Source organism: Scyliorhinus canicula, chromosome 5 (genome assembly GCF_902713615.1).
Source record: "Scyliorhinus canicula chromosome 5, sScyCan1.1, whole genome shotgun sequence".
In the NCBI taxonomy this organism is placed as follows: Eukaryota; Metazoa; Chordata; class Chondrichthyes; order Carcharhiniformes; family Scyliorhinidae; genus Scyliorhinus; species Scyliorhinus canicula.
Genome location: NC_052150.1, coordinates 106,070,915 through 106,085,698, shown reverse-complemented (window position 1 = coordinate 106,085,698; position 14,784 = coordinate 106,070,915). Strand labels below are relative to the sequence as shown.

The following is a 14,784-nucleotide window of genomic DNA, read 5'->3' as shown; positions in this document are numbered from 1 at the left end:
CAATCAATAAAGAATGACAAGGTCAGCAGCAAGCACGAATGTCAAAATCAATAATGCAGTCAAGACTCTGTAGAAAGAGCAGTCAATAAAAATGACTCCAATTAAGAGCAAGTCTGGCAAGTGACAGACATACAAATATATAGTGTAGTCTTTACTTCAAGTTAGAAAAATTAATTTAAATAAATCTGATCATTTACCATCTGACACCAGAAAAATTGGCTTGACAGTAAATGAGCTGGTCCAAAAACCCAACTTGTTCTGAGAATGAACCTGTCACACTTTCTCAGTCTGGCTTACAAGTGACGTCAGTCCCAGTCCAAATGGTTAACTCAATGTTTTTTAAAGTGGTCGACAAGTCAATTGGTTGTACAAAATCAACACAAAGGCATTTTCAGCTACGGATGGGAAAGCAATGCACCATTTCTCACATTCTGAGAAATTAAAAAAGATAGAATGCATATGTTTATTCCCTTTCAGTGCTCTAATATTCAATTCTTGGGTGGGGGGGGGCGAGAAGAAGGAACAAATGTCTAGGACGTGCCTTTCTTAATGTATTAGACATCAGATCCCATGGATCATGTAAAATACCTGCTCAGGGTTGTATTTCACAAGTACACCAGCACCATGGAATTCTTCCAGAACATCCTTGAGTTTCTTTGTGGAGTCTGAAAGAAAAAAAAAGTTGAAGTTTTACAAATTTGTCCTAGGTAAGACAAGATTCAATTTTCACTGAACAATAATGATGGATTTTCTTCAGACTTTATGGGTTGGATTCTCCGATCCGCCAGCTGCATGTTTCTTGGTGGCCCGCCATTAGCTGGCAGCGGGATTCTCCCTTAACACCACATGTCAATCAGGCTTTCCATTGAAATCGCCTCACGTCGCCGGGAAACCCGCAGTCGGGGATGCGCTGCCACCGGGAAAAAAGATTCCCAACAGCTGGAGAGTTCTGGCCTACATCACAAAGTTCTGGATACTTGAGCAATGTGGCATTTCCAATGAATGACAAATTACTTAGACAAAATCATCCTAGTTTCTTAATTACATACACACTCTGACCTCTTCAAGGTGAGGTTCAAGCTGCAAGTAAGTTGAGCCAATGCACATTCAGTGGGCTATCTGCAATTCATTAATTCTTCAATATAAAGAACAAATGCGCTGTTTTATTTAAAATGGACTCTCATCTTCAAACCAGATATATTTTAAAAACCTGTAGCTTTCGTCTATCTCTTAACTAAACAATATAACTTGCCCTCGACATAGATCAGCTACGATTATATTTAATGTCGGGCAGGCTTGAAGGGCCTGGTGGCCGACTCCTGCTTCTAATTCTTGTGTTCTCGCTTGTTGAAGATGTTCTGCAATAGGTAAGACTGGGTAGCAATGAATGAGCAAGAACTATTTAACTGGAAGTTGCCACAGAAGAGTTGTAACAAAAGGCCACTTCTTGCAAAGCAAATTATATACCTCCCTAACTAAGCAAAATGTTTTTTTCCCCAATGGTAATTTCCTGACAAAGATTCTTCTTAAAGGTCTGTGGCAATTCGATGGCGGAACTCTGGGCTAACCGTGCGGACAGTAGACAAGTAGACAGTAGATGTTTCGGGCGCAACATGACCGGTAGATCCCACCCAGTCTATGTGCATTCTTTGTTATGGATGTGTCGGCCATTCCCACCGATGTACTGGTTGCAGTGGTGGAGTTTCTTAGTATTGTACAGGATTGGCATTGCCCCATTTTCTCTTTGATTTGAGCATCTAATCCTAGCCACCAAAAATAACTGCATGCCAGATCTTTCATCCTCACCACACCAGAATGCCCCTCATGCAGTTGGTCAAAGACTTTATTATGCAAGCATGGAGGAATAATAATTTCCACATAATAAAACTCCGTTTTGGACTGTCAACTCAAGCCTTCATGTGATGTAGAGCTTGAGGTCTGGATTTTTCCTTTGAATATCTGACAGCATTACCTTTGGACCAATCCCATCACCTTTCCCACATTGGATCGGTCTTGTGCATTTCTGAACTTGAAATGAAGTCACAGGTACATTATCCACGAGTGAGAAATAAAGAATGTTGACAAAAGTTTCTTCGGGGTCATGCCTGACTTGTCATAACAATTTTGACAAAGCATCAGCATTTGCATGTTGCTCTAACTTGCAGTATTGGATGTTGGATATATGTGTGCCGACAATATCCAAGACCATCTTTGGAACCTACAGCTGCTAATGAAGGAATACCTTTATTCGGCTCAAAGATTGGTATCAAGGGTCAATGATCCATCAAAAGAGTAAAATGACGTCCTTAAAGGCAGGGTGGAACCATATTACCCCTAAATTGATGCTCAAAGCCTCTTTTTCTAGCAGATTATAATTTGTTTCTGCATTTGTAAGAGTGCGGAAAGCAAATGCTGTCAGTTGTTCCCCCTCCTGAAGGCATTATGTGCGAGACGACTGCACCAACCTCATAGAGTGATGTATCGTAAACAAGCTGTAACTTCAAATTGGGAATGTAGTGAACCAACAGCTTTGACTTCTGTAAGGCATCATTTACCGAACTGTGTGCACTTCTGCATTCTTCTGAACAGTGTCATACCTGTTTGGCACATAGCAACGTGCGTAAAGGCTTCAATTGTGTTGCTATGTGCGGCACAACTTTACCATAATAATTGACCTATCCTAAAAACGACTTTAGTTGTTCCACCTTTTGAGGACGTGTTGCTTCTAAGATTGCTGTCATCTTCTTTGGCTTCTTGTGTAAGTAATTTATCGATGATGTGACCCAGGTAATTTATGGATGTCTTAAAAAGTTCCACTTTTCCTTTTTAACTTGAAGATTGTGATTTTGTAGAGTTCTTCAAGTATTCCTGTTCACTTGAAACGGTGATGAGAATGTCATCTAAATAACAAGGATGATCTCTAAAATCCATCTCTTTGCCCAAGCCTTTTGTCATCTGACCCAATATTTCCTTATGTGGCTCGGTGTTGTATTTTGTTTAAAGCACTGTACTGTGCTGATGGCTGAATTGCTGTGTGCAAATCCATATTGAAATTGTCTATAGTGTGCATCTCCATTTCACATTAGCACTTTTCTTGCATCATGGTTGCTCAATCACACTTGATACTTTTTGATAAGATATCAAGATTTTAGTGACACATTTTTTCTCTGCAGTCAGAGCTTAATACTTCACGAAAGCACCTGCTGAGAGAGGGGAAGGACAAAAAATTGAGGCACACTGCACAGCAAGAATTGGGATGTTTCATTATGGTAAAGTAAATATAACATATTATATGTATTAACAGAAATATTGTAAAATATATTATAATATATAATGTATCACAACCTGTTCCATTGCTGTTGTTATGAGACATCAATGGCGGAACAGATTGTGATTGAAAGACAAAATACAAAAGTTGGTCATATAATTGATAGAGGTAATCAGGTTGCTGTCTTTCCATCTCCACTTCCCTTCCTTCCTGTGAATTCCAGTGAGAGTATGGCAGGATTCTCTCAATCTTCTTCAAAGCCACCCTCATTAACTTGAGGAAGTTGCAATCCTTTCTGCATTGTAATATGATGTAAGAGCTATGCTGACTCTGGAGGCTCTAACAGCGCTATAGTGAGAGTTCCAGCTGATTTATCCAGGCAACTAAAAGATGTCATGATGCTCACGGCCAGCTCAATTAAATTTCTTGCTGCACAGTTGGTCTCAATATTTGTGTCCTTTCCCTCGGTCTGTAGGTGCTTCAGTGTAGTGATTTTCAAAGTGGGGGTCGCAACCTGTGGATGGGTCGCCGGGTGGTATAGAATAGGTCACCAAAAGGTCACCAAAATGATCCCCAAATATTGCCTGACCATGTTTACCGTTTTCTCTCGGTAAATTCTCACTGCATTACAGTGTATGAGCGTGCGAGGCTGATGTTGAAGCCAGTTCCATGGACTTTCTTGTCTCTCAGGGCCAGAATGTAGTTAGGAAGTTTGCAGTCAGAGACTTGTAAAATTCTCTTTGAGTGGCATATCCTGCTACTATGTTCAGTGCCAGGATTTGTATTATTTCTTGAGTTCAGTGTGCCACTAACTAACCCCATGTGTCACTAACAAACTCCGTGCATCTTTTATCATTTTCTCAGTTAAGCTGGACATACAGCCTCTTCCAGCCCTACAAGCGCCCATGCCCACTCCTTCCACTTCCGAATTGTCTCTCCACACTGGGCCTCTTGCCCTTCAAGGACGCTTAGTTTTTTCATCACGTCCCCAGCCGCTATCCACCCCCTCTTCCCAGGTATTCGTCCCCAAGCTTCAGTCTCTGTCGGGTGGCTACATGGACTCAATCAGCTGAATCAGTTCCTCAACAGCAAGGACATTTACATCTACCTTTATCGGGGTCTGGATTGTTCGCCAAAGATGGCAATAGCTGGCGACTGAACTACAGTCATGTATACGGGAGCCAATAAAATGTTGGATGTGTATGGAATGGAATGTGTCTGTACGTTTTGCTTATTGGTCAGCTGAGCTATGCACAGCATTGTTTTTGTTTTAGCCTGCTTTCAGTCTGTTACATAATCACCTGGGAAGCGATACTGACAGGCGTCCAGTGACATTCTGTCTGACTGGGTTTTTAGTTCAACAGTTAGGGCTTCTGTTGTTGAAGTTTTGAGTTTAATTTCCTATCCGAGGTCGTGTTCGGTTTTGAACGCGTGAACATGACGTTAAAACTGTGTAACACTGAGTCTGTTTATCTTTCCAGCGCTTGCACGCAATTTTCCAAATGCTAACAATCGGTGTGAAGAAATAAAATAATGTCAGGGTGGAGCTGTCGTTTAAGGTGAATCAGCAGCTCAATACAGAAGTGCCAACAATAAGTGTGACTTTTGAAAGTAATTATGGAGAATCTTTTGTGAATGTCGCATGCGTCGTGATAGTCGGTAAACGTGGGTCGCTTGAAAAAAAGGTTGAAAATCACTGCTTTACTGGAGTCTTAAACTGTGACTGCAGAGGACACCCCCAGAGGACACTAAAATCTCACCATCTTATCAAAAAGTATCAAACATGACTAAACAATAATGATGCAGGAAATAATCCTATGTGTAATAGAAATGCACTCTCGATCATTTCAATATGGATTTGTACACAGAAATTCAGCCATCAGCACAGTTATAATGAAAAGTTTGTTGAAATCTATAACTTCTTCATTTTCATTTCGGGAAAAATGCAGAGACTGGAAGAGTTAAAAAAAAGATACCATGATATGACGGTCAGTTTAGATTCATATCAAGTTTTGCCTCAGCTTCCAAGCAGCTCTTTCTACTATTTTGCATGATTATATGCCCACCACATAAGGCTTTTCGTAATTTGAAGTAGTGGCACAAATGATTTGACTGTAAGTCGTTAATTTATTTTCATTGTCAAAAATCATTACATAATTTAGATTTTTTTTGAAAAATGGAACTCATGATTTCATTCACTAAAAGGAACAATTCATCATCTTTTGTCAAAATATTTATCAACATATTCATGATTAAATTCTTTCCACAAAAAAATAGTTTATGAATTAATTCCCTGAATTTGACATGTCACAGCATTAAATTCAAACCATATTTTTATATATATAATGTGTATTTATATAATTAAGATGCACAATGAATGGTGACAAAATGCTTAAAACACAACGGGAGCTGAATTGGATAGCCCCCAACTTTGTGCTAACTGCTGAATATAATGATTCCACATACAACTAACTGCACTATTCATTGATTGCACAAATTAACTAGGGTCCCAAAATTTTAATTTCTGAGCATCATTTAAAGCTAGCCTTTACTGCTTAAAGCTAGCTTGCACCTCTTAAAGGGGAGCTGCGTTGTGACTGGAGGAGGTGTCATGCAGGCATTGAATTTTTCTGGGGAACAGTGAGGGATGGCATAACATAGAAAAGTGCAGGATCAAAGGTTTTTGAATGCTGCACTGGAAAGTCTTTGTGGAGGAGGTAAAGGAAGTGGAGATTGTCTTTCTCTGGAGGGTGGCAGGGGCCCTCACTTCGGGTGTGGTGTAATGCCTATGTATGTGTGAGGTGACATGGCCCATGGGCGTGAGGGATCTTCAAGCTCACTTAGAAATCAGGACACCCTTTCAAAACGGTAGCCCAATCTCTGAGGAGCCAGTCTGGCCACCGAGTTCAGCTCCCCAGTGATGAAAAGAATTCTAGGTGTAGACGAGTCTGGAGAGTAAATCCCCAGGTCCCAAAAAATGACAAAGTGGTTAGATAGCAGTGAGGAACTTGCCGACAGAGCTGGGGAGAAACTCCCAGTCAAACCTGCCTGTAAGGACACTTAGCAACGTTTCTGTTAAATCGTGCCCCTGGATGCAGTGCAGCAAGATATCCACGTGAGGTCAAGTGGCCTCGACCTCACACAGACAATCAAGCACAGTGAGTCAACCTCTAATGCCATATCCCACCAATTGCAACACGAGTGTCAGCCACTGGTCAACTCATCACACACCCGTCACTCAGCTACCAACAATCTCCATCAATCAGGACTTCAACCGAACATTCATATCCACTCACCATCACACAATGCATTTTTCTTGCACCCCTGCACATTGTTTCTATTCGAGTAATCATCTGATGCCCTCTTGAATGCCTCGATTCAACCTGCTTCCACCGCAATCCCAGGCAGTGCATTCCAGACCTGAACCATTCATTGTCGGTAAAGTTATTTTCTCGCATCACATTTGTTTATTTTGCAACTCACTTTAAATCTGAGCCCTCTCGTTCATGATCCTTTCACAAGCAGAAATAGTTATGCCAATCTACTCTGTCCAGCCCCCTCATGATTTTGAACCCCTCTATCAAATCACCTCTTAGCCTTCTTCTCGCCAATCTACACTCATAAAAGGGAGTTTCTCATCACTGGAATCATTCTTACATGCTGGGACCATCCTTCTGCACTCTCTCCAATGCCCCTGCATCCTTCTGATAGTGTGGCACCCAGAACTGTACACAATATTCTAGCTGAGGTCTAACTAGCATCTTGTGGAAGTTCAGCACAACCTCCTTGCTCTTGTACTCTATGCACCTATTAATAACACCCAGAACACTATATGCTGTATGAACTGTTCTCTCCACCTTTTCTGCCACCTTCAATGATCCATGCATATCTCCACCCAGGTTCCTCTGCTCCTGCACCCTTTAAGAATTTTACCCCTTATTTTACTGTCTCTCCATGTTCTTTCTCCCAAAATACATCACGTCATACTCCTCAACATTGAACTTCATCTACCACCTATCTGCCCTCGCTGCCAACTTGTCTATGTCCTTTTGACGTTCTTCATAGTTTACAATACCTCCAAGTTTTGTGTCATCTGCAAACTTTGAAATTGTCCCTTGCACACCAAGGTCGAGATCATTAACACATATCAGGCAAAGCAAGGCTCCCAATACCGATCCCTGGGGAACTCCAGTACAAACCTTTCTGCAGTCCCACTGGTATTTAGTGTGTGCATAGCGCTGATTAGTTGACAGCTGCATGCTATGACATAATTTTACTTATAAATTTGATTTGGAGTGTTTATTTTATCATTTCTATTTTCTCCACTGTGGCCCAGTGAATGCTATAACAGCCAGTAACAGGTGAGATCTGAGACTGTTCGCGAATGAGGAATCGGAGGTGTGGTTACTGGTCTCGCACTCAAGTTAGTTCTTCATGGACAAGTCAGCCACAAAGGGGCTGTTCCATTTCCTCCTCAGCTGCTCACCATGTAGCTGGCAGCAAGGGCTGCCCCCTGGTAATGGTAAATGTTGTAGCGCGAGGTAATGCCACGAGACAGTGTTAAATCACAACGGTGATTTATTAACACAGGAAGAACTTTGTACTACAGATCAACACAACTCCAACACAGCACCAGTTCCTGCGACTCATAGGCTTACCCTGATGATACCTCCAGCCGGGGTCTGTGCCCTGGAACCGATAGCCTCAGGTTTGCACGCCCCATCCCCATGGGCTCTGGGCAGATCACTTGGTCCAAGAAGGTTCGGCCCTTAAAGGGGCCATGCAACATACATCAGAACTGCAAGAATACCCACTCTGAATACAGCAGGGCTCCACCATAACAGTCCAGGAACAGAGGCTTTGTTTCAGTATGTCAATGGTTTGCTCCATCACATGTTGCAAGACAGCATGGCTTTCATTGTATATCTGGTGTCATGATTCCAGCCATGTTGTCAGTAAATAGCCCTTCTTGTAGTGTTGAAACCTCTCCCAGAATAGCTGGGAGATGATGTGATTTCATCCTCAATCTCATGGTGAGTATTAAAAAGCAACCCAGGAGATTTTAAAATGATAAGATTCCATTAATTGACTCTCGAAAACCACAGTAATGGGTGTTTACATTCACAGGGGCCACTCCCACAATGACATAGAATGTTTATGTCACAGCCACGCATGCAAACTGCACTCGCTGACTGTTGTGTTATACTTCTTCCTGTGGCATAAGCTGCTTCCTTGATGTAAACTCTGACAAAGGAAGGTTCAGACTTGAAGATAGGTTCAACACATTTATTGAACAGTTAACAATTCTCCTACTTGAGTTCGACTCTCCTGCTGATCTTGCTATAGTAACTCAATCTAACTAACCAGTCTGCTCTAATCCATGCGGTGGATGTGATGCTTCCTGATCTGCCCCTGTTTCTCTGAGTGTCGCCTATGGAAAGAGAAAGAGCATGTGTGCCCTGTCCTTTTATATGGGTAGCCCCCTTGTGGTAGTGTCGCCTCTGGGTGTGTCTTGACTGCCCATTGGTCGTTCCCTATCTTACTGACCTATTGGTTGAATGTCTGTGTGTCATGATGTCTCTGGTGCTCCCTCTAGTGTTTATTTAGTTCTAGTGTATCTACACTAACCCCTTGTGTATTTACAGTGATGCATATCACCACACTGACCTCACTGCTTGCTGCCCTGTTGTTCTTTCCCTTGCTGGCAGCTGGCACTAAGCCTGGGGGCAGGGTTGTGAGAGGAATGTTAGAGAACAAAGGAGCTAGCCCAGCCAGGAGGTAAAGGAGCAAATGCTTAAAGGCTACTGTCTGAACTTTCAACTGTCCCTGCATGTCTCGAAAATCCATACCCACCATCCAGACCAGCAGAGAAAGCTTTAGCAACTCCCCAGACACTGGCTGAAAAGGAAGTACCGAAAGGCTGAGAGGAATGAGGGAATGCTGCTTCCAGATTTGCTGCTGGGCTAGAATATTTCATTGATTCAAAAAAGTTATCTGCCGTGAGACTTGACTCAAAGCTTCATGCTGAACCATTGTGCACGGGTTTGGAAATGACAGGCCAAAGGTCAACCGATGGTGTCACCATGATCAAAGAAGAAAAATCTACCAGAAGAGATTCCATATTGTGTTGCCCATCAGCTACCCTTTGGTTTGCCCTAGTAACAGACTGGCAGCTGGCACAATGGATTGTTGCAGAATGAAGGTATCATGATTTCTGCCAACATATCCCAGTCATTGACGTGAGTGATTTACTGCTTATGTTCACACACAAGCTGGATGTTGAGCGAGTTGAATAATTTTCATTGCCAGTGTGAGACTCCAAAGATATCATCCCCTTCACTCATTTTTAAAATTTTTCTTCACATATTATTTTGTTTATCCAACATTGTGTTTGATATGTAATTGATTGCAAATATACCTTCTGTTAGCTTTTTCTCCTAAAAGTCAATTCACAATTAAACACCCCCGTACAGGCAATGGATCAATCCACATCAAACACCCTGATAGAGACAATGGATGAGTCTGATCAGGAGCAGGAAACACTTTGCTCTGAAGTGGCCATCTTGCCATTCCCTTATGCTACTCCAACTAAACACTGTGGCTAGGATTCTCCAATCCTGCGGCCAAGTTCTGACGCCAGCGTCAACTGTCCTCAACTGGCAGCTATCCACCCCTTCCTAGGGGGCTGGCAGGGTGCCGGAGTGGTGTCCGCAGCTCTGGAGCCAGCGAAAGTTCACGCTTGTGCGTGGATTCCCGTCTCCGCGCCGGCCTCCGAGCACTATGGTGGAGCCCGACAAGGGGCCCGGTGCAGAGGAACACAGGCCCCCACACAACAAGCCCGCCCGCCAATCGGTAGGCCCCCACCATGTGCCAGGCTACCGTGGAGGCCCCGCCCGGGGTCGGATCTCCCCGTCCCCCCTCCCCCCTCCACCAGGACGGCCCTCCCGATGGAACTCCGAGATTCCGCTGGGTGGGATCATATATAACCCGGTGGGACTCAGCCGAACTCAGCAGGCACTCGGACCGGAGAATCGCCGGAGGCTGCGCTTTCAACGGCCCCCAACCGGCGCAGCGGCGATCCTGTGGGTGCCCGAAAATCAGGGCCGGAGATTCGGCGAACCGCCGTTGGGGCGGCATGGCGCGATTCTCACCCCCACCTCCCCCCCCCCCCGCCGATTCTCCGATCCCGTGCAGGGTCGGAGAATCCCGGCCTGCGTCTCCTGTTCTTTCTTTCATTTCAGTTAAATCTGACACGTTATCGGCTCTCATCTGACCCCCCGTTATTGGGTTCAACATCAGAACAAGTGATATATGACATCTGCTGAGCAATGTGCATGGAGCCAATGGTGTCCTGCACCATGGGAAGGCCTACAAATCCAGTAAAGGCAGGTGCTTGCTCCACCTGCTGGTTATGGCAAGAGGTAACAAAATGTAATAATCTCACTTTAAAGTCTCCGCAACCTCTTTTACTCAACAATGGACAGCAAATAGTGAGGCTTTCCAATGCCTCGAGGACCAGTCTGGAAGGAAACAGTGGCATAAAATTATCAACATATTTGCTGGTTTAGCTCACTAGGCTAAATCGCTGGCTTACCAAGCAGGCCAGCAGCACGGTTCGAATCCCGTACCAGCCTCCCCGGACAGGCGCCGGAATGTGGCGACTAGGAGCTTTTCACAGTAACATCATTGAAGCCTACTCGTGACAATAAGCGATTTTCATTTCATTTCATTTACAGCCACTGTGACTGCAGCAGGTGGCAGAATTCAGCGAGAAATTATTGAAAGGTATACTTCACACAGAATATTGTTAGACAGTGGAGATCCCCAGTGACAGATACAAAAGCCAGGGCAATCCTCCCTTGGGCATTTTTGAGACATGCAGGCACATTTTCTGGTTGTCCGGTAATGAGTCCACTTGGACCGTCAGCAGCTCATTAGCCCCGGCAGCAACACTGGGAGTGGTGGTCAATGCTGGGACTGCACCTCGTTGAGAAGATGCCGTAGGGAGCAGGCTGCTCTCACAACTGACCAGTGAATTCTGAAGGGCCGACCAGTCAGGCAGGCGCTGTCAAGGGTAGGTAAATGCCAGTGGTGGAGGAAAGAGGCCGCAATTGGCTCAATTGACCTTTTTGCAGGAGAGCTGTGCTCCACCTTCCCTGCCACCGGTGGCATAACAGCGTGTGTTAGTTGGGAATACTATGGATGTGCATTTTAGTCTTTCAGAAGTACTATCTTCAGATTATTAAATAATTAAAGCTGCAGTGCTTAAATAGTTACCAGCTTGTCCCTGAAGTATATCAGTTGACATTTCAGACATAAAGGAAAGACCGAATGAAACATTTGTGGAATTTACCAAGGAAAAAGAAATGCTGTGCGACTGGTGATTTCGAACACTGAAGTTAGAACAAAATCTTTATAATGTGAGGAACTAATGATACTGGAAGAGTTTCAAAACAGCAGGAAGACTGTAAGTTTTCCAAGGTATGGGAAGCTGTAGTTCTGGCAGCTGGGTATGATATATCACATAGGCAGCTAGGGGACTGTAGATCTCCATCTGTAAACCAACAAGGAAACAGCAGGGACAGGAAACTGTCTACCTTTATAGAGGTGGAAAATCTTGCAGTCAAGAAAAATAATAGTGTAGAGAATAAAAGGATTGCAAATAAACCAACACGCTTTTAATGTCATAAGACAGGGCATCTCACAACCCATTGTTGAAATTTGAAAGATAAAACAATGGCAGTGGTATAAATGTTTAAAGAATCCTCAGAAAAGGCTGTATCAGAAGAGGAAATTGATACTAAAACTGTAGCAGTGGTACGGGTGAAACATGTTGCCTCAGAACACACTGGATAGGGGGATATGTCTCAGGACAGTCCGAAGAATTCTTCTGTGACTACTGCGAAAGTGAGTCAGGCTACTGGAGGTTTTAAATATTTTATTTTGAGGTGAGAAGTGGTCCATTATTCCTCCAACAAAATCAAGTAAACAAATTAATATTTTGAGAGATATATGGGCAGATCAGTCACTGATGTTGGCTGATGATACAATTTATGTTTCAGATGAAGGACAAGGTATCATTGTGGATATTCATGGAACTTATGAGCCTGCTCCCTTGTGTTAGGCTAATTTACAAAGTAACTTAGTAACTGGAATTGTTAATGTGGGAATAGGTCTCAGTTTACCTATGGAAGGAATAGATTGTTTTATTGGGTTAACGATTTAGCTAATGAGACAGCAACATGATTGTATTGCAGCAGGCATTTGGTCATGTTGACCTTAGCAAACTCCTAAGAATTACTGTGTGCAACCACGGGAAGCTTAGTGCCAATAATGAGCAACTGAAGGAAAAACTGATGAGCATAGAGGACCAGCTTTCACATGCAAAAGATTAGTTTGCTCGTGAAAAATAAAATTAGTGCTCTAGAGCATCGGTCACAGTTAGTAAAACATTTGAATGCGGACTGAAATATCTAAATGATAAACTCGCTGAAGCAAATTCAACAAAGATAGATCTTCAATTGAAATGTGATGAACTTCAGGCATCAGAATTCTCTATGGACTATAACCTTGAACAGAAAAGGAAATTACTGGTCAACCAGAAAAGTTGGTTGAATGCAGAATGAAAAACTGAGACTGATGAACTATCAGAACTTCCATCGTGAAGACAGCCATGAGCTTACATACAGAACTACATCTACAGTTAATGAATAGGGCAACAATTGGGCCATGGACTTAAACGAAAGATTGGTTGCCGTGTTAAAAACCGAGAATATGAGGAAGAAGAAACACAAGGATTGAGTTATGAGAATTCTGTGATGTTGAAATCATGCTATCCTGCATGTTATTTTTGTTGTGGTTAAAACTTTATCAAATGTATCATATGACGTGTGCAGTTGTGAAACAAAATGAAATGTTCATCTCTATAGTATGTAATAAACAATTTGTTAAAAGTTACGATGTTAAGTACTGGTAAATAAACTAAAGCAATTGCAAAGAATGATTCACTGCAGTGAAGCTTTCTTTCTTACAAGGGGTAAAAGCATCACAAAATCCATTGATTTTTGTGTCAGCATGTGATAAATCAGATTATAACATATGGTACAGGACGTTGCAATGCTTATTATATTGGTCCCTGCCTAGTATCAAGGGTGGGACCCTCTGGAAGTGTTTTGATAAATCACCAGATCAGTTCATGTATCTAGAAAGCTCTTGTTGAGGCAGTCAAATTCAGGAGTTTGCAAGCCAACAAGTTCCACAGAGACAGTACAGGCAGAAGCCCCTGTTAAGTTGAGTTAAAATTTTATAGGGCTGCAGAGAGAGGACTTTAAGTAAACAGAACTGTTGGGGCAAAGGTACCCCTTTGAAGAAGTGGTCTTCTGCTTGGCACAGGCATGGATCTGAAAGTATGCTTGTGCTTGAGTGTACTTGTGAATCCAGCGAAAAAGAATCTGAGAAGGTGAGATGAAACCCTGTAAAATGGACCATTGTTAAAAGTCACCTGAGTGGGGGCAATATTTGGACAGAATTCCAAGTAGAGATCTTCCAAGTGAAGAACGGAAATCCTTGTGAGAAAGTTGAAGTTTCTGTGAGATCAGATGACTCACAATCGGTCTATTATCTGGGTAATCTGTTCATAAATCCGTGGAATTGTTTTTGGTTGCATTTGACATTTACTCTACAAACACGTGGAGTGTGTCACAATCCCAACTGATATTAATGCAAGGCAAGTCAGATCTCAGAGTGAAACCTGGCTTGATAAGTCTTGGATGGGATTTTCTATTTGGGAGACTTAGGGCGAGATGCTCCGTCCTGCCACACCCATTTTCTGGTGCGGCGTGCCCCTACCGGCAGTGGGATCCTCCGTCCCAGCAGCTGGTCATGGGGCCATTGAGGTCATTCAGCCCATTGTGTCTATGCTGGCCCTCCAAATAGCAGTTCACATAATGCCACTTCCCTCCATTTTCCCCAGAACCTGCAGATATTTATTTTCAGACAATCATCCAATTCTCTTTTGAAAACTTCAATTGAATCTGCCTGTACCACACTCTCAGGTAGTGCACTCCAGATCCCAACCACTCACTGCATGAATAATTTTTGTCACGTTGCCATTGCTTCTTTTGCCAATTATTTTAAACCTGTGCATTCTTTTTCTCAACCCTGGCCCAAAATGGGGACATTTTCTCCCCATCTGCTCTGTCCAAGCACATCATTATTTTGAATAATTCTTCAAATATCCTCTCAACCTTCGCTTCACCAAGGAAAACAGTAAAATCTTCACCGATCTTTTTACATAACTAAATTTCTCATGCCTGGATCCATTCTCATGAATCTTTTCTGCAACCTTTCTAATGTCTTCATATCCTTCCTGAAGCATGGTGCCAAAATCTAGATCCAAAACTAGTTGAGGCCAAACCAATGTCTTATACACCCTTAACATAACTCCCTTACTGTTGTACTCTGTGCCTCTATTGGTAAATTCCAGGATACTCTGTTAACCACTCTCTCAACTTAGC

At 42.9% G+C, this 14,784-nt stretch overlaps 1 protein-coding gene across 1 annotated transcript in view; it reads right to left on the bottom strand.

Moving 5' to 3' along the window:
- Positions 1-14,784, bottom strand: part of dgkb (diacylglycerol kinase, beta) — a 1,237,676-nt gene that overhangs the window by 1,029,769 nt on the left and 193,123 nt on the right. Inside the window, 1 exon segment of the mRNA XM_038797484.1 lies at positions 589-665. Coding sequence (XP_038653412.1) covers positions 589-665 — 77 coding nt within the window.